Source organism: Gopherus evgoodei, chromosome 15 (genome assembly GCF_007399415.2).
Source record: "Gopherus evgoodei ecotype Sinaloan lineage chromosome 15, rGopEvg1_v1.p, whole genome shotgun sequence".
Classification (NCBI taxonomy): Eukaryota; Metazoa; Chordata; order Testudines; family Testudinidae; genus Gopherus; species Gopherus evgoodei.
Genome location: NC_044336.1, coordinates 15,897,377 through 15,916,622, shown reverse-complemented (window position 1 = coordinate 15,916,622; position 19,246 = coordinate 15,897,377). Strand labels below are relative to the sequence as shown.

The 19,246-nt window shown below is 45.4% G+C and overlaps 1 protein-coding gene across 1 annotated transcript; it reads right to left on the bottom strand.

Moving 5' to 3' along the window:
* Nucleotides 1-1,665: 1,665 nt before the first annotated feature.
* LOC115635508 (CMRF35-like molecule 3) lies at nucleotides 1,666-16,759 on the bottom strand. Its single transcript, XM_030534393.1, has 8 exons — nucleotides 16,649-16,759; nucleotides 13,159-13,488; nucleotides 11,440-11,560; nucleotides 10,673-10,696; nucleotides 8,777-8,886; nucleotides 5,449-5,501; nucleotides 3,455-3,595; nucleotides 1,666-3,111 (listed from the first exon to the last, which is right to left on the bottom strand). Exons 1-8 carry the CDS (start codon nucleotides 16,740-16,742, stop codon nucleotides 2,962-2,964), a joined length of 1,023 nt encoding a protein of 340 aa, XP_030390253.1. The 5' UTR covers nucleotides 16,743-16,759; the 3' UTR covers nucleotides 1,666-2,961.
* Between the last annotated feature and the right edge of the window lie 2,487 nt (nucleotides 16,760-19,246).

Sequence of the window (19,246 nt, the reverse complement as noted above, 5' to 3'; positions counted from 1 at the left end):
ACAGGGTGTTTGCTGTATGATGCTAGAAGTGTGGGAGGGCTGGTAGTAAAATTGAAGAAATGAAGGCCCTGATCCTGCAGAGACTTATGCAGATGCTTAACTTTACTCATATTACACGTTAATGTCATGTTTTGTCATGAACTGCAGCCCAAGTTTTCTGGTTTGCAACGTGCCTTGAATCTGCTTCCTTTCAATAAACTCAATGCCTGTTTTCCTGGGGAAGCAAAGGACTAGAGTCCCCAGTTCCTCATCCTCTCCTGTCTCTAGCACCCACATCCCAGGTTCACGCGGGGTTTTGCAGACTAAAGGAGAAAATGTGTTAAAACAGCAGCAGCAGCATAGCCCCTCTGCAGGCTGTGAAATCCTTCCAGCAGGAGAATCTCACTAGTTCTGGGTCCCTCATTCTGCTCTAAGGGTCCAAAGTGAAATCCAGAGAACTCGGTGCCCAGTTCCTTATCTCTCAGCTGCAGCCCTTCGCAGCTTTCAGTCTGTTCTTCGTAGTCAGGTGGGTGGTTTTAGTTCATTGCACCTGCCTTTGCACTAGGCAGGGGGCTGAATTTACTTAGCTTTTGTCTACAGGTTGTGTCGCTGTAGGAACCCAGTGGCAGTGCAAGCTCTGCATCGGCCTGGAGCCTGCTCTCATCATAGGCATCGACAAAACTGCTATTTGACAGCAGTGGGTGCAGGATAGGGGCCTGACTTCTCACTGAATGGAGCCTGAAGGTGAGAGGAGGCTATAGGCCTCCACCTCTAACCACCCAGAAGAAGCACAGTTCATTCCTTTGAGCAAATGGGCAGGAGCTCCCACCTGCTCCTAAGTGTGGGAGCCTGGAGTTTTCACCATTTCATCTTTCAAAACCTTCACCTTGCAGCTTAGCAAGAGCAGTGCTGTGCTGTCTTCTCCTCTAAGCAGCTTCTGAGGATCTCACTGCTCTTCACAAACCTGATGGAATTTAGCCTACCAGCACCCCTGTGAGGTAGGGAAGTGCTCTCTCTATTTTTCATGGTGGGAAATGAAGCCCAGAAAGGTCACTTTTGGCTGTCTCAGTCACCCGGGGCAGAGCACCCAGCTCTCTTGACTCCCAGTGCTGGGCTTTACCCCCATGAGCATCCTTCGCTGCACTCCCATGGCCTGAAGCAATGTCTAGATCGCCAGTGCAACATCAGGATAACACTGATGCCTAATGATTGCAAATTAGCTGAAGATTAAATCCTCTCCAGGCATTGAACTCCTCTCCCAAAGTCTGGCCATTGACATGAACCCGCAGAAATGCTTAGCCATGCCACTCAAGTGTGTTGACAACTGGCTGTGTGGTTCTTGTTTATTTAGAGTTTAATAAAAAAAGACACCTCTGCAAAGGCTCTAGACACTTAACAAATGTTACCGCATAACATCTCCAGCTGCATTTAAAAGCAAACATTCAAACAGGAACAAAAAAATCAGCTCAGCAAACCCAACCTGGCTGTCCAGCTAGCCAACTGCAAACATTCCTTTCTACTCCTTTATTGTTCTGGAAACATGCCCTCAATCTGCTCCACAAACCTTATTCAACAGGTGACTCTTGCTGCATGCCCAGCAAATCAAATTATAGTCCTTGTAACATAGAGTCATAGAAATGTAGGGCTGGAAGACACCTTGAGAAGTCATCAAGCCCTGCACTGAGACAGGACCAAGTAAACCTAGACCATCCCTAACAGGTTTTTGTCCAACCTGTTCTTAAAAACTTCCAATGCTGAGGATTCCACAGCCCCCCTTGGTAACCTAGTCCACTTCTTAACTATCCGTATAGTTTCCTACTATCTAAGGGTATGTCTACACTCCCCCCCCCCACCCCCCAGTGTAGACAGGCTAAACTTAATCTCTCTTGCTCCAGATTAAGCCCATTTATTTCTTGTCCTGCCTTCAGTGGACATGGAGAACAACTGATTTCTATACTTTTTATAACAGCCCTTAACGTATTTGAAGTTTGATTCCTCACCTGCTTTTTTTTCCTCACAACTAACGACACCTAGTGGTTTTAATCTTTCCTCTGAGGTGAGATTTTTCTAAACCTTTTATCATTTTTGTTGCTCTTTGGACTCTCTCCAGCTTGTCCACCTCTTTCCTAAAGCGTAGCCCCCAGAACTGGACACAATGTCCAGCTCGGGGCTAACCAGTGCCAGGTAGAGTGGGACCATTATCTCTCGTGTCTTTCATACAACACTCCTGTTCCTACACTCCCGAATGATAATGGTCTGGTGTCCAGATTCTTTAGATGTGTCCCACGGGGTTTTTAGGATCAAAGAGGAAGATGTCCAAAAAGAACATCTGGGAATGGGCTCTCAATCTTTTCACTATAACCTATATAAAATGCGGGAATCCATGTGCCCTTCTTGTTCTAAGCCACTGTGCTAACACGGGATTGGGGGTAAAAATATTCCAGCACAATTAACTCCACGCTGGCTGGAGAAATGAAGGACAAAGCTGTTTCCTTCTGCCTCGTCTTCCCATTGTTATTTCCACACCCTCATCTCACCAAGCTTCTGTTCCTCAGCCTCCCTGAGGCCCTGTTCCCCACATCACCTCCAGCTAAAGAGTTGTCTCATCATCCTAAGGTTCTGACCCCAGAACCAAGCTCCTTTGCACCAAGTGAGTTTTATGAGCAATTATGTGGTGGTGCAGCAAAGAGATGCCACAACGAGCACCAGAGGAATACCTCCAGCCCTTGAGGAACCGGAGCCACCAAGACTTTGTGCTGTTTCAAGCTGATGTCCAGGAAAGGAGAAGTACTTTGTAGTAGCTGTTGGCCCCCGGTACATTTCTGAAGACAATCGTGCTGGAAATGGGACCTCCCCACCACATCTTGCTGCTGTCAGATTGCTCAGCTGAAGGAGGGCAGAGGGAATGCCAGTCTGGAAGATTTCATGGGACAGCAGGAAAATAAGGATGAGCTGCTAAATATCCTGTGAGTAGGAAGGGCTTCAGCCTGCAGCTTTTCTCCCACACTTTGCTTGATGACAAATCATGGGGGGACGGGGTGTGACTGAGTACATATTGACGTAGGTGTCCTGCTGATCTGTGGCTGAGCAGTTCTGTGGGCCAGAAAAAACTGCTTTTCTCTGTCCTGAAACCTGAAATAAGGACACCATGAATCAGAGAGAAGAAACAACAAGAAGAGGAGATGGAATAACTTGGAGAAGGACCAGGCAAAAGACAAGAACCTTGCAAACCACAGCTGATTCCTCCAAGTGACCCCTGGCTTTAATTAGGTTGTGCCTTGCTGAAGGGTTCACGAGTTGCTGCTGTTGAACGGGGCGGTTATTGGTAAGAAAGAGGAAGAGGGAAGGTTTTGCCCCAGGACTGGAGCAGATTCCCTTTTGGAACAGTGTCCTCCAGGCCTGGACGTGAGGGAGTCTCAGAACGGGGGAGTATACCCTCCAGCAGCAGTGTGCTGTCACTGGGTTTCCTTCCTACCTGACTCCTCTGCGGGATCATGTTTTCATAGTCAGACGCCAGATCGGCTGAGCTGGGCAGGTGTTGCTCGTTCATATAGATTGCCATCTGGCCCGTGGCAGCAGGATCTGATGCACTGAAGGGAGAGTTGTGCCCAGGATTCTGAAACAGACATAGGAGGTGCTCAGAGCAAACAGGAAACTCCAAGGGATCCCTCTGACCAAAATGCCACACTAAGGAGCTAGAGGGGTGGAGTTGGCAGGAAGTGACTCCTTCCCTGTACTGCCCTAAGCTGCAGCCATGTTAAAAATGGTGCCCTTTCTGTCTGAGTCTAAATAATGACCCCTCCCCCTTCACACCGGTTAATCAGCAGGGCTGGGAATTTCCTGCTTAAAGCACAAATCTCTGAGGTGAATGCGACCCAAGGAACTCTGGTGCCAAGTTCCAGAGGGCACCAGTGGTGCAGAGGGTTTACAAGGATCCCCTGGGTCAGATATATGCAAGATACTTCATTGACGGATGGCATGTGCCATCTCTGCTGGGCACCTGTTGTCCATTGGTCCTCAATCATTGCAAAATGTGCATGTGGATAATATTTAAGGAGCTATGTGTCTTTAGGGGGGAGGGATAGCTCAGTGGTTGGAGCATTGGCCTGCTAAACCCAGGGTTGTAAGCTCAGTCCTTGAGGGGGCCAAGTAGAGATCTGGAGCAAAAATCAGTACTTGATCCTGCTAGTGAAGGCAGGAGGCCAGACTCAATGACCTTTCAGGGTCCCTTCCTGCTCAATGAGATTGGTATATCTCATAATTTATACAGAAATTATGTTCTTAAACTCTTGGAATTAAGGCAGATCACCAGCGGGTGACACACCTCAGAGATGCTTCTTGCAGGCAGGAGGTAATAGACACCTATCGCCTTGTCTGTCCATTTGGATACTGTATATCGTATGCTGCACACTGTGTGCCCATTTACACCCAGAGCTGGGGAGGACTGAGAAACTGTGAGGTCTACAAGCAAGGAAATCTACAGGAATAAACAAACAGCCGGGGGAGAGGAGTGTCCTGTTTATGAATAAAGACAAAATATTGTCTCTTGGAATACAAAGTGACACACTGGATCCTTCACCTGGGAGGCAAACTGACAGCGCGCTTGTCTCATGAAAGGGGAACACAGTCAACCTGAGTGTAAGGTGCTGTACAGATTTAGGGTGAGCAACACTCTACAAGACATGAGAGTAGCTTGTTCATTAAGTCTAAGCTCCAGAATGTGTTAGGATTTTGTTTTATATGTAACCATTTGTTTCCAATACCTCCATTTGCTGTTCCTTGAATTTCTCTGCTTTGTTAACTAAACATCTCTAAGCCCTGTTTGTTCAGTGGAGCGGTGACCTGAGGGGGAACTGGCCAGCTGGGGTGGGATGTGCTTTGGAAATGGTGAATCTGAGAGCACAAGTCTCCAGCGAATCAGGGGTTGGACACTCCAGGGAGATGCTTGGAGGGTTCAAGGTTTGGGGTGTACCTACCGCTAACCTGTAGCGGAATAGTAAGGCCTGTGGGGCCTAGAGGGGAGGGATTATGTTGCCTCTGGCTGGTGGATTGGGGAGCTGCCCCACGACAGGCACAGACAGGGCTTCCTCATGCTAAGGGCAGGGGGTAGCGAGGTGCCCCCACAATTCTGGGTACTGCTGGGAAGTGTCACACTGAGCTACAATAGTAACTCCTGTGGCTGGTAGTAGTAGCACGTGCTTAACTTCTTATGTGAATCAGCTGCCAGAGGGAGGGAGACACCTTCTGTGCTAGTGTAGATTGACTCTAGCCTATGAAGTTATACCTTTCCTAGGACGGATTTTAGTAGCACTAAGTGAATGGTGGTGGTGTGTCACCTTTTCAGGTGCTCAGTAATGTGTGAAATACTCTAATCTCAGAGAACCACTGACCATTCTGACAAAACACTATTCTATCCTATATAAGTTATTGTACTGTGCTCATCACCACCAACCCGACAGCCTATCTTACCGGGTTATAGAGATAGGCGTTCTTATCCTTTTGTCCTGGTGTGTCCTCAAGGGCTGAAAGAATCAGAAACAGGAAATGTATCAAGCTGCTGTAAAGCTATTTTTATTAATGGCTAGGCCTTTCTAAGGCACTTGCTGTGGTAGTATCCGGCACCCTAGATGCAATATCAGGGAAGCAAAGCCTTCCTAGGACCGAGTATTACTACAGTTTCCATCTGGGAGCTTTTGAAAAGGAATTTGTCAATCATTGGACTGTGTGTGTCTGTAACTCACTGGGGAACCGTCCTGTGTCACGTGGACCCAGCTTTGTAGATCTAAATGAACCAGGTCAGCTTTTGAGGACAAACACAGACCCAGCCCTCTGGATCAGCTCTGTAAGTGGTGCACAGATCCCTAGTGCTTTGCAGCACCCAGGGAAGGTGGTAGAGTCAGCTCCTTGGTGGGCTACACTCCTGTTCCCATGGCTCAGGAAGCCTTTCATCACCAGCACCATGAGGTTAGGGCTCTGTGGATGTGTCTGGCAAGGAGAGACATCCCCAGTGTCTTTTTAGAGCTCTCCAAGTCTCTGGGGACTGTTTCCCTTTCAGGATTAGCAGTTTGGCGCAGAGTCTTGAAGTTATTTAGGCTCCTAATTTGTTAGAAACCTAAGTCCCTTTGAGGATCTGGGCCTTTCTGCTTTGAGAATTCATCTTTCATGCAGCATGCAAATGAGAGAGAGACAGAGAGCTACAGATGGAGGGGTGTGAAAGGTCAGTAACGTATCTCTGTCTCTAACTGGCTGCTGCAGCGTTCCTGCTGATCTCGTCCCAGAATTAGAAAAAAAAGAGAACCCTGTGCTGTACCCCCACATAGGGGGCTAACAGTGCAGTGTGGCTGCAGCTCAGATGAAGCTGAGAGGGAAGATTAGCATTGTCCAATAAAATGTGGTCTTCTAGACTTCATTTACATGCAAAAATTGCTCTGGTTTAAATTAAATCTGTTCAAAACCTGATTTAGATAAACCAGGGCAGAACTCTGGGTAGACTTGTATTTCAGTATGAGAATGACTTGCTTCAGTTTAGCTTAAGTGAATACGAAACTGGTTTAAATCAAATCCATATAAGCCACTCTTAAACTGAAATGAATAAATCATTGTCGAAATGACAGAGGTGCTTAATGACTTCTTTGTTTCGGTTTTCACCAAGAAGGTTAGTGCTGATTGGACCTCCACCAGTGAATGCCAGTGAAAATGAGGTATGATCAGAAGAGACTAAAATGGGGAAAGAACAAGTTAAAAATTACTAGACATATTAGATGACTTCAAGTCACCAGGGCCTGATGAAATGCATCTGAGAATACTCAAGGAGCTGACTGAGGAGATATCTGAGTCATTAGCATTATCTTTGAAAAGTCATGGAAGACAGGAGAGATTCCAGAAGTCTAGAAAAGGGCAAATATCATGCCAATCCATAAAAGGGAAATACGGACAATCCAGAGAATTACAGGCAGTCATCTTAGGAAGGAAGAATCAGTTGCACATATACAAAATGAGAAATGACTGTCTAGGAAGGCGTAGTGTGGAAAGGGATCTGAGGGTCATAGTGGACCACAAACTAAATATGAATCAACAGTGTAATGCTGTGGCAAAAAAAGCAAACATCATTCTGGTACGTATTAGCGGGAGTGTTGTAAGCAAGATACGAGAAGTAATTCTTAAGCTCTACTCCGTGCTGATTAGGCCTCAACTGGAATATTGTACCCAGTTCTTGATGCCACATTTGAGGAAGGATGATCATGTGGACAAATTGGAGAGAGTCCAGAGAAGAGCAACAAAAATGATTAAAAGTCTAGAAAACATGACCTATGAGGGAAGATCGAAAAATTGGGGTTGTTTAGTCTGGAAAAGAGAAGACTGAGAGGGGACATGATAACAGTTTTCAAGTATGTAAAAGGAGGAGGAAGAAAAATTGTTGTTCTTAACCTCTGAGGATGGGGCAAGAAGCAATGGGCTTAAATTGCAGCAAGGGAGGTTTAGGTTGGACATTAGGAAAAACTTCCTAACTGTCAGGGTGGTTAAGCACTGGAATAAATTGGCCAGGGAGGTTGTGGAGTCTCCATCATTGGAGAATTTTAAGAGCAGGTTCAACAAGCCCCTGTTGTGGGGGAGAAGGAGATCAGTGGTTTGAGCATTAGCCTGCTAACCCAGGGTTGTGAGCTTAGTTCTTGAGGGGGCCACTGAGGGATCTGGGGCAAAATCAGCCCTTAGTCCTGCTAGTGAAGGCAGGGGCTGGGACTCAATGACCTTTTGAGGTTCCTTCCAGCTCTGAGATAGGTATATCTCTGTATAAAAAGGGATGATCTAGATAATACTTAGTCCTGCCATGAGTGCAGGGGACTGGACTAGGTGACCTGTCAAGGTCCCTTCCAGTTCTTTGATTGTGTTATTTGTATTATTGTAGTGTCTAGAGGACCCCCACTGTGCTAGGTGCTCTACAAACACAGAACAAGGAGACCCTAAGTAGAAAACGAGGGACAAGAGATGGGTTCTGATAGACAGGGGAGGACCAGGAAACTCTGTGACAGTAGTTGCCAGCATGATAGGCCACGGTCTCCACACACCAGCAGCCTTATAAATAAAGAATAAAATAAATGTCTACAAAGACTTTTCTCCAGTTTAGCTCAATCATTTCTTGACCCAATTTTAAGTTAAACTGGTGCAGCTTTGGTTCAGTTCTTTTTGCTGAGGCAGCAATTGCACTCCCCTCTGGCTGAGAGGAAAAGACTATGTCAGCTGTTTCCCTGTTATTAGCATCCATTAGAACTTGGCAAGCCCAGCTGCAGCAGATTGAAAGTCACAGGACTACCAGAACCTGAGGCAGCATGGGGCTTGTGGATGGATAGCTTTGCAGGAAAAGCTGGGAATCACTACAGGCCAGAGGAGCAGTTCTTAGGAGCAGCTGATGAAATCAGGTAATCAAGGGGAATTTATTTCTGTGTTTCTTATGCTGAGTGTTAATGAATCTTATTTAACTGATTTCTACTTGGTCAAATACAACTGGCTTGTTTGCTTTTTAACTAGCCGGCTGCTGTATCTAGCATGAGCTAGGTACCTGCTCCATCATTGTGGTTGGGGCTGGGCGTGCTGTGGGGATCTGCCAGTTTGAATGGCCACGTGACCTGCTGCATGGAGTAACTGACTAAGTACATGGGAATTTACAGAGTATCTCTCTTGTGCTGTTATTTTGGTGACAGGGACAGTATGGTCCTTAGGAAGGAAGCAAAATAATTGGGCTGCACCATCTGGAGAATGAAGTGATACTTACTAGCAAAATTGATCAGAGAATTTTTACCTTTTCTCCTCCTCTGCAATGCTCTTCTAAACTTTACAGCAATGAACAAAATCAAAAGCAGAACCAGCAACATGGATGGGATCAGGATGTAGAGGATGAGGTTTGGTATACTAGGCGAAGGAGAAGAGAATGTTTATTTCTACTCTTAATGGTCAGACTTTGTTATATAAAGAGTAGATGTAGCTCTTGAACATAAGAACGGCCGTACTGTGTCAGACCAAAGGTCCATCTAGCTCAGTATCTGTCTACCGACAGTGGCCAATGCCAGGTGCCCCAGAGGGAGTGAAGCTAACAAGTAATGATCAAGTGATCTCTCTCCTGCCATCCATCTCCATCCTCTGATGAACAGAGGCTAGGGACACCATTCTTTACCCTTCCTGGCTAATAGCCATTTATGGACTTAGCCACCATGAATTTATCTAGTTCCCTTTTAAACATCATTATAGTTCCAGCCTTCTCAGCCTCCTCAGGCAAGGAGTTCCACAAGTTGACTGTGCGCTGTGTGAAGAACTTCCATTTATTAACAAATACCTATTAATTTCATTTGGTGACCCCTAGTTCTTGTATTATGGGAATAAGTAAATAACTTTTCCTTATCCACTTTCTCTACATCACTCGTGATTTTATATACCTCTATCATATCCCTCCTTAGTTGCCTCTTTTCCAAGCTGAAGAGGCCTAGCCTCTTTAATCTTTCCTCTCATGGGACCCTCTCCAAAGCCCTAATCATTTTAGTTGCCCTTTTCTGAACCTTTTCTAATGCTAGAATATCTTTTTTGAGGTGAGGAGACCACATCTGTACACAGTATTCGAGATGTGGGTGTACCATGGATTTAAATAAGGGCAATAAGATATTCTCTATCTTATCTCTATTCCCTTTTTAATGATTCCGAACATCCTGTTCGCTTTTTTGACCGCCTCTGCACACTGCATGGACATCTTCAGAGAACTATCCACGATGACGCCAAGATCTTTTTCCTGACTCATTGTGGCTAAATTAACCCTCATCATATTGTATGTATAGTTGGGGTTATTTTTTCCAATGTGCATTACTTTACATTTATCCACATTAAATTTCATTTGCCATTTTGTTGCCCAATCACTTAGTTTTGTGAGATCTTTTTGAAGTTCTTCACAATCTGCTTCGGTCTTGCTCCCCTCTCAAGTTGTTGGAAGGGGTGGGTAAGTATTAGCCAACTCCTATTTGTTTTTTACAACTGGGAAACTGAGGCACAAGTACAGTGACTTGCGTCAAAGAAGCACATTGAGTCAGTTGCAGAGCTGAGTCTGACACCTTGTGACGTTGGATTTCAGCATCAAACTGAATAAACAGAAACCATTCTGCAAAGGAAAATTTGGCAATCTAAAGCAGTTCCAGCTTTCCTCTCTGCACAGCTGGGTTTAAACATGTGCTAGGGCCTAGGTCTTTAAAGACATTTAGATGACTAACTCCCCCTGACCTGAATGAGTGTTAAACACCTAAATTTATCTGAGGATCAAGGCCCAGGTAACCAGAGACATGAGTTTGCTTGCCTCAGCATAGTGCCTAACAAAGGTCTGAGCTCAGCAAAAACCTACAGAGTGTGACAGCAGTGAGTGTGATTGTAGTGACCTAACAGGGCCACTGTGGTTGGCATTTTAAAAACAAACTCTCTTTATTGATTAAATTGATTTAATTAAATGATCAAGTTAAAACTCTCAGATTATTTTCAGCTGAGCAAGGGTAAACCCCTGTTCTGTTTAGGGATGGCAGTGTTACCTAGTGGTTAGAGCACTAGCCCCATCCTCAGGAGACCTGGGTTCTATTCCTGGCTCTGCCACTGGTCTGCTGGGTGACCCATGTCACCTCTCATGCCTCAGTTTCCCCATCTATAAAATGGTGTTAATGATACTGACCTCCTTTGTAAAGTGCTTGGAAATCTGTGAAAGAAAAGTGTGAGATGTTATTCAGTTAGAGACTTGCACTGCATCTTTTGCCATGAATTTTTGCTTTGTCTGATTAAAAAAATTAGAGACAATCACACAGAATTTAATGTCACAAACCCCTTCCAGAGCTGGGGTTTGTAAACTGCTTCTGCTGCAGTGTGAAGGAAACAATGGATAACAACTTCAAGATGAAAATATCAGCTATTCTGTCATGTGATTGACATGTACAGTGTATCTTCCTGCCTGCCTGACTGGAAAGCTCAATAGAATAGCAAGGGTCCTGCAGGTCAGATGTGAGGGGAGATGCAGTGCTAGCACTTTAAAATTGGACCGTCAGACTGGAAGAGTGGTGAGTGTGTGGGGGTGGTTTTGCTTTCTTTTTGTTTGCAAGTGCAGGTTTAATACAGTATAATGCAATGGAATTCACCTTCCATGGCAGAAAATAGTTTGCATGACAGAAAGGACTGTAGAACAGCAGGACTGTCTGGCTCTGACTTAGATGATAAATGCCCCTGTCTCAACTTGTGAACTCAGCTAAAAATCCTTGTATTCAATGCCTCTGATGTGCAGAGACCTGAGAGTTCTAGAATCCACCATCTGCGTGAGTTTGACTTAAATCCTTGGCCTCTGTAGGGATTGTGGCCTGGACTTCGAGCACAGTGTAGAAATCCCAAACCTGCCCTAGAGTTGGTGCAAGGAGACCTCACAGTGCCTCTAGCATGAGTCTGGGCACTCACCCGGCAGGAGCATGATTACTGTTAAAGGAGGAGGTGGATTTTTCCACTTCAGGAACAGTCCATGGGGAGGTGGCAACGGTCACGTCCTTTTTTGGTGTTGTCAGTGGTGAGGTAGGAACAGCTGCAGATGAAAGCAGACAGAGCTGTATTACCAAGCCCTTGTTCATTGATTTCCTGTTTGAGCCAGCACCTGCCTTCATGGTGGCTGGGCTATTCCAAGTGGAGAAAGGTGGTGTGGTGGTGTTTTAACACAGTAGCTGTAATTCTGTATCCTACTTCAACTGCTGATGGCCCCCAGTGAGATAACGTAGCTTTGCTATATATCAAAAAAAGGAACCTGAGGGATGAGACAGGAGTCTGACTGAGTTCTTAGGGAGCTAAGTGGAAGAGGTTTGGGGGGAACTCCAACAATATTGAGGGACTGGGGAGAGTGAGCAAGGCTTGGTTTCCTCTGCAGGGATCAATGATGGCAGAGAGGTAGGAAATGAGACAGAACTATTCTGATATGAGCACATGGTGTTTAAATGCCTCATCCTGCATTATTGGCCAAGAAGTGAGCAGATAGGTCCTGGCTTCTCCTCCCCTTCCCTCTGTTGCTTCAGAAAAAGGTGCAAGAAACCTCATTATGGACCATTTTGAAATAACATAACCATACAGGCAGCTTCCTCCTAACTCTCATCACTCATTGCCCCAACACGCTGTTGTCAGAATCTCTCTCTGAACAGTGGCATATATAGTATCCTATGCAAACTGGTAACAAGCTGCTCGTTGATATTATTGCGTGCTGGAGGTATGGGCAGTGTATAAAGAACTATAGACACGTGCTGGAAAATGTGTTCTTAAAAAGTGGTTTGCAACCCGTGCATAAGCCCAGCCTGTCCCAGACAAGAAATGTTGGTTGTGTCTCCAATCTGAACTAAGCTAGGTGATACCGCAGATGACAATGGAAAGTACATCTACATATAAGGTAAACAATGTACCATCAAGCTTAACGAGTGACTGAGTAGGGGCAGAGACAGCTTAACAATCATGAATGTGGATGGAGCTTGCACCCCTGGGTTGCCTTCCTATCACTTGAAACAGAGACTATAGACTTTGGGAAATATAAGCAGAAAGCCATTTTGGCATCCATCACTCATGGGACACGAGGCCAGAGCTCTGATAATGGGACAAACGTGGATCCTTAACCCAAGGGGGTTGATGTCTCTGGGAACTGACTATAGATGAGAAACCTGCTTAGACCAAGATTGCAACTTGCTGAATTAAGTTTCAGTCACTGGAAAGCTTGTTTTTGTTTTGTGTGACTTGTGTCTTCTGTTCTTCCTTATATCGCCTACATATCTGCTCTTTGTTAACAAAGCTACTCTGGTTTTATTATAAAACCAGCTCAGAGCTGTGTATTAAACTGAGAGGTGAAATCCTCAGTTAAACTAACAGGCTAGTGCGTGTTCTGTCTCTTTGGAGCCAGCAAAGGCAATAACTTTACTGTGAGTGTCCAGTGAGAGGGCCTGGTGGCTGCAAAGAACCCTGGGAACTCGGTAATTGCGGTTCACTTTTTGTTACCTGTCAAGCGAGGTTTGGACTGGCAGAGTCCTCAGGAGTGTGCTGCTTGGGCAGACAAGCTGGTGTGCCAGGGCGCTGACTCCTAGCTTAGCAGCAGCCATGCTGCTCACAGTGTTGGGTGACTGGCACAACATGTCACACACTTAAAGGACTTACCTGGGAAAACAGACACGTTGACAGCAAACATCTGGTCAAGGCCGACCATCTCTATTCCACACCAGTAAACATCCTGGTCGCCCAGTTCCAGGCTCTCCATAGTCACAATGAACGTGCACTGTATGCGATTGTCTTGGATAGAGACTCTGCCCTGCTTCACCTCGGCCTCTGCACTGATGATCTGAACAGCTATGGAGCAGAATAACCACTCTTTTCCTCTGCACCAGTATTTTGTATTGTTCTGGTACCTCTCATTGTACTGACACTGCACAGACACCGACCCTCCCAAGGGGCCGCTCACCTCCCTAGGGCTGGTCAGAGCCCAACAGCCTGCAAAAGACAGAATTGCTTTCATTGCTTTCCTCCTGAGCAAAAACCAGTGACAAAGAGAGACAGTTCAGAACTAGTTAGCAATATCAACCTTTTGTGCATGGATAGTCCTGTGTGGAAGAAGACAGCTGCTTTTGGGTGGATCTAAGGTGGTGAAAGCTGATAGTCTGGCCCTTAGGAGATCTGGATCCAAATCCCCAGTCTGCCACAGACTGTGTATTGACCCTGGGCAAGTTTCTTCATCTCTCTCTGCTTCAGTTCCTTTGGGAATAATGGTGCTTTCCTGCCTCATAGGGAGGACAGGTTTCACAAGAAATATTTTGGTGGCCTCTGAGTGCAGCCACCAATTCAGTGGTGGCCGTTCTGATGCTTTTTCCTCACATACTTTAATTAACTTTAGGAAAAATAAATAAATATTCACATATCCATGTTCAAATCATTGTCATTCATTTAGGTAGGTTTTTATTGTAGACTCAATGATAAAAATAATGTACAGTTGTCTCTATTCTTTACTGGACCTAAATAGAATAGAAACAAAACAGGTGCTTTGCATGTTCTTGTCTTTTGTTGTTTGGGTGGTTGCTTTTTTTAGGGCTTGCTAGCTAGTAAGTCTGTTTCCGTGAAAAGTGATATCTGTACATTTGTTAACACTGCTTTCGTCCCCCTCCCTCTCATCCAGTCACCGCCCAGTGTAGTAAGTGAAGGCCCTGATAAAGGCCCAGTATGAGGCCTGAGGCCTGAACTAAAATAATGGCCAAGACTTTGCTAACATAAAGCAAAGTGAAGCTGTAAGCCAGAGGCAGGCCCTGCTCACAGAAGCTGGCAAGGAAAGGGCTGATGCTGCAAGAAGATACGTACCTAAAAGGTACTGAACACTAGAGATCAGAACATTCACATACTTGCACATTCCACACAGATAACAAGGAACAGACTGACCCATCCCAATGACAGGGGCAAAAGGGTAATATGATGGATAGAGTTGTTTTGTTCAAACCAACATGTACAAAGTGAGAGGCGGCACCTTACTACATAAAGGGGTTGTACCTTGCTACGTAGAAGGGCTGCACCTCAATACGTCAGGAGTGATGTGTAACTTGTTTGTACCTGTGTATAAGAATGTATCCCTGGGACGATGTCTTTGTCCGGCCGGGGGGGCGGGGGGGCAGTGGAAAATCCCGCCACTGACTGAGCCAAGTCCATTGACCGTGGATACATATTCGTAGTATGCTCGGTAGACTAAGTAATCTGCGGAGAACTACTACTGTATCCAATACAGCAATAAACCTGGCCGACGTGCCTTTGTACCTTACTAGACTCTGTGGTCATTGGGGGTTCTCTTCGGGTCTGCTGTGTCAGTTATCTGCGCAGATCTGGGACAGCACACAGAGGGAACACACGCACGCAGCCGAGTGATACCAACAAGGAGAGAACAGAGCACCACACCAGTAGCATCTGACAACACCTCTGACAACACCCAGGAGGCTGTGACTGCACAAAAAGCTCCTGGTGGCCACATGCAGCCATGTTGGCCGCATCTGAGAAACACATGCTATGGTAATGCAGGAGGTGGGCCTTAAGATTATGATGAATAGCCAATAGGCGTAAGACAATTTGTTCCCAGTGTGGGGTAGTGGGGAGATGGAATCATCTGGGACCTCACCTCGTCTTCCCAGCCCCACATAAAGCCAAAGCCAAAGAGAAACATAAAAATATTCCCATTCTGCTTTTTTTGTTAGTATCCTTCTAAAACACAACGCCTGCTCATCTAGGACAGTGAACCTGAGAATGCCACAGAGGATTCCCTGACTTCGCTTTCCCACAACTTTATTGTATGGGAGGCAGGGGGGAGAATGACTAACCAGTTTAGGAGAGTATGAAAATCTTCTATATGCTTTATCTCCTATCATATGCTCAGACACTCCTGTGCTGGGCAGGGTATTGGAGAGCCTCCTTCAAGTTGACATTGCTGAGATCAGCTAAACTATGGCATTAGCAGCACTTCTGATCAGGGAGGGGAACCCACTGCTGCTCTAGTTAACCTTTGGAATGGATGGAGGGAGCAGGCAAGGTCACAAGGACCTATGTTACATAGGAAGTAGGAAACTAAACTGAGTATGAAACAAACTCTGTTGGGCACCTGATGCTTGGCAATGGGCATCATACTTGTCAGTCATCTCTGTGATCAAATGACTGCTTTACACATTAGTATGCAATGGTGTTCAGCTACCACCATCAACCTGCAGGTCACCGCTTCCCAGTACGGTACCCAAGCCAACCTCTAAGAGATTTCCATTGAGACTAATAAGGTGTTTGCTTGTGAGAGTCCCCTGGTGCATCTGAATGATGGCTGCAGTAGTTTTACACACAGTAAGTGTGTCTTGGCTCTTTTCTTATCTCCTCCCTGCCCTACCCGTCCCCAACAAATCATGGCATTGTTCTCCTTTTGTGCCTTTTTCAGATAGAAATACTCGCTGCATTGGTCAGATTTGTCAGATGTGTCTAATTGACTTAGGAGCCCAGGTCCCAGTGCCTTTCAGTGCCACTTGTTCTCCTGTGTCACATATGCGACATTGAAAACTCAACCTTACAATGCTATTTAAAAAGCAAGTAAACCAAAAATAGGTGCATAACCAGTCTGCATCCCACTTGGAAGTGACTGCACTGGGGATGTTACTACCACCTGCAGAGCACTTGACTGCAGTGAAATTCCTTCTCCAACCAACTTGCCGCATGGGGTTGAGGGAGGAGAGGAAAATGTGTTAAGGGAAGTTAGAGGACAATCCTCCGGACCCATTGGTGGCAGGGAAGGGTACAATTATTAAACTTGTGGGAGGTAATTCCTTCCCCTGTCTTAATGGCGAAACTGTGGTACTAAAGGCCCTGGTTTGTGAGATCTTCTAAATCACTTCAGCCCACTGCAGCATTGAACTGTTTTGCCTTTTAGGTAGGACATTTTCTCCAAGTCCATGGGGATCCCTGCAGGCTGGCTTTAAACTAGGACATTCTCTCCTGTCATCTGTTCAAACCTATGCCTAATGTCAGGCACTTGGGTAGGGGACCTGACTGCAGAAACGCATAGCAGCCACAGCTCCTATTGCCCCAGTGGGAGCAGGTCTGCCTCTTGAGTCTATTTCTATTGACATAAAGAATCCCGTCTTACCTGGGAGAAGAATCCAAGTCCAGACAAGAAAACTCCTCATGGTCCCGGTTCTCTCTTCAGACAGAGAATGTGGACTGAAGGTAGCTGTCAGCATCTCCGGTGCAGTCTCAATGAAGGCAGGGATCTGTGTTTTCTTGAATCTAAAACATACTGACAAATGGATTTCGTCTCAGACTTCCTTTCTCTTGACTGTTTCACTTCCTTCAGAACCTGTGGCAGCTGAATGGTCTCCTTCTGTGGGGGTGGGTTTTTTAGAATGTATCATTTCAACCGCCTTTATTCAGAGGAAACCAGATCTGTCTGATGTTTCTATTTCACCGTCCAGTCAGTCTAATTCTTAACTCCTGCACCCCTCCCAGAATGGAACATCTCAAAGTGCCCCCAAAGCACAAGTTACCGGGGTTACCCAATGCCTAAAACGAGAGACAAAGTGGGTGGATGGTTTTAGATTTAATAACCCCCAAGAAACCTAGCATTATGGGCCTGATCCTGTTGGGTGCTCAGCATCAGCACCTTCAATTCCTGTTAGTCTGTGGGAGTTGAAGGCACCCAGTGCAGAGGCTGCTTAGACCTAGTAGGCTCAGACTCAATATAGGGAGAAGGCAAATGTACTAAAAGTCAACAGAGCCACTAAAAATAAGCTTTCTTCGCTATATTCTTAATGGGCTGGACTCTGCTTTCACTTATACTCTAGCAGACCAGTCATCAAATTTGCCTAGAGATTACAATGTGAGAAGTGAATGGAGGTGAATGCCTGGCTCCACACATGGTGTCACCAGGAGGGCTTCAGCTTTCTCAACTGTGGGATGCTGCTCTGAGAAGCAGGAGAGCTGAGCAGAGGAGGGGCCCACCTAGCAAGGAAGGGAGGAGTATCTGCAGAGACAGAATGGTCATAAATCTTCTATCAAAAAGCTTCGTTGATGGAAAATGGCTTTTTGAGCAGATAGAATTTTTTCCATAAATTTCTGTTTTCATCACAATTGTTGGGGTTTTCATAAAAATATTGAAATTTTCCATGTTCAGGAGCTGAATGTTTGAGGGGCTTTATTTTGGTGAAAACATAAAAAAAAATCAACAAAAAATGAGAATTTCTGTTTTTGCATCATTGTTTGTGCAGGAGGGATAATTTCCTGGCCTGCTCTAGTCGTGTATCTCTCCCTGTATCTTAAGTGTTCAGAACTTCATTGTAACAATATTGCACAGGAACATCTCTGTCTCCTGCTCTGTAACCAAAGGTAGAGGACACAGTCTAGGGACTGACTCTACTTAAACCACATTAACCGCAATAGTATTAGTGCCTCGCTGTTGTCTTTGCTCTCAACACAACATTAAAAATAAGAGGAAACCACATGAACACAGTTGGGTTCCAAACAACCATGTGTTTACTAACTATATACTACACCTAGCTACAAATATATACTTCTGTTAGAGAAGACAGGGAGACCCACGAGAGGTCTCCCCACTATTTAGAGGGATATTAATGCCTGTACACCTACATGCACTAGAACTCCAGCTATTGCCCGATGCTGGGTTAATAATCTGGTTGCAGCCCTGCACAACAACTGTCCTTATGAAAATTCTTCCTTATTGTGACATTCCCCAGGTACTGCCTGAACTGCTCTTTCCCCTCACTTCTTCAAGCTGGGACACCTTTTAAACTGCTTCACTGTGAGAGCAACCGCTCCTGGCTTGCTCACACCCAGCCTCCAGCATGCAAATCACTCCCAGTTATATTATATGAGTGCTATGCCAGCCACTCATGAATTACACTACAAGGCAACACCAGCAAACTCCCAGTCCCAGACTTTCCTCCAGGAATGTGTCTTGCACTTTCCAGCGCCCTCCTGGACAATACAAGCTCATACGAAGTCCGTCATTCATCAGTAGAAAATGCTATGCACAAATCCTGTCCTCCCAAATGGAGTTTCCCAAACACTTCAATCCGAACACACTGGTTTAGATAGAACACATTTATGGACTACAGAAGGAAAGATCTTAAGTGATCACAAGTAAGGAGACATAAAAGTCAGAACTGGTTACAAAGAAATAAAAGGTAAAATGCAACTAATACCTAACTGACCAGGCTAAATGAATTAAAAGCAAAGCTTTCTCTCATCACATGCTTTTTTAAGTCTTACTGGCTGGATGCCTTTCAACCAGGACCTCTTCTCCTGTCCCTAATGCTCCTTTCCTTGTCCTTCAGGTATTATTGATGCCATTAGCAGAGAGGACGGGAGAAAGAAAACCTTTGGGGAATTTGCCTTCTCCTCTTATAGCCATTTCTCTTTTGCAAGAATTCATCTTCAGCTCAGATTCAGGAAACAGAAGGTCCGAGGAGACAGGAAACCCCAGCTGTTTGTCAAAATGTAGATTTCTCACTCATACCTTTCTTCCTGCCACGGAAGGAGAGGCCATGTGATTTTGTTGACAACGGGCTGAGGCATCAATTTGCCTTTTGCCTGTGAGGAGCTGGCTTGTGCCTGCTTTCTAAACTTGGAACATGTCTCAGGAATGTTATGCAGTAGAATCTTGTAACTTTACATACAGTGTTGCCACTCGTATTTTATTTGATGATCAGCAGATTCTGAGCTTGCAAAC

Bases quoted from the DNA above. Each gene is read 5' to 3' on its own strand.
- LOC115635508 (XM_030534393.1), bottom strand. From the start codon at position 16,742: ATGCTGACAGCTACCTTCAGTCCACATTCTCTGTCTGAAGAGAGAACC. The intron at 13,489-16,648 runs GTAAGACGGGAT...TGTCTTTTGCAG, and splicing joins GACTTGGATTCTTCTCCCAG to GCTGTTGGGCTCTGACCAGC. The intron at 5,502-8,776 runs GTAAAAATTCTC...TGATTCTTTCAG, and splicing joins ATTGCAGAGGAGGAGAAAAG to CCCTTGAGGACACACCAGGA.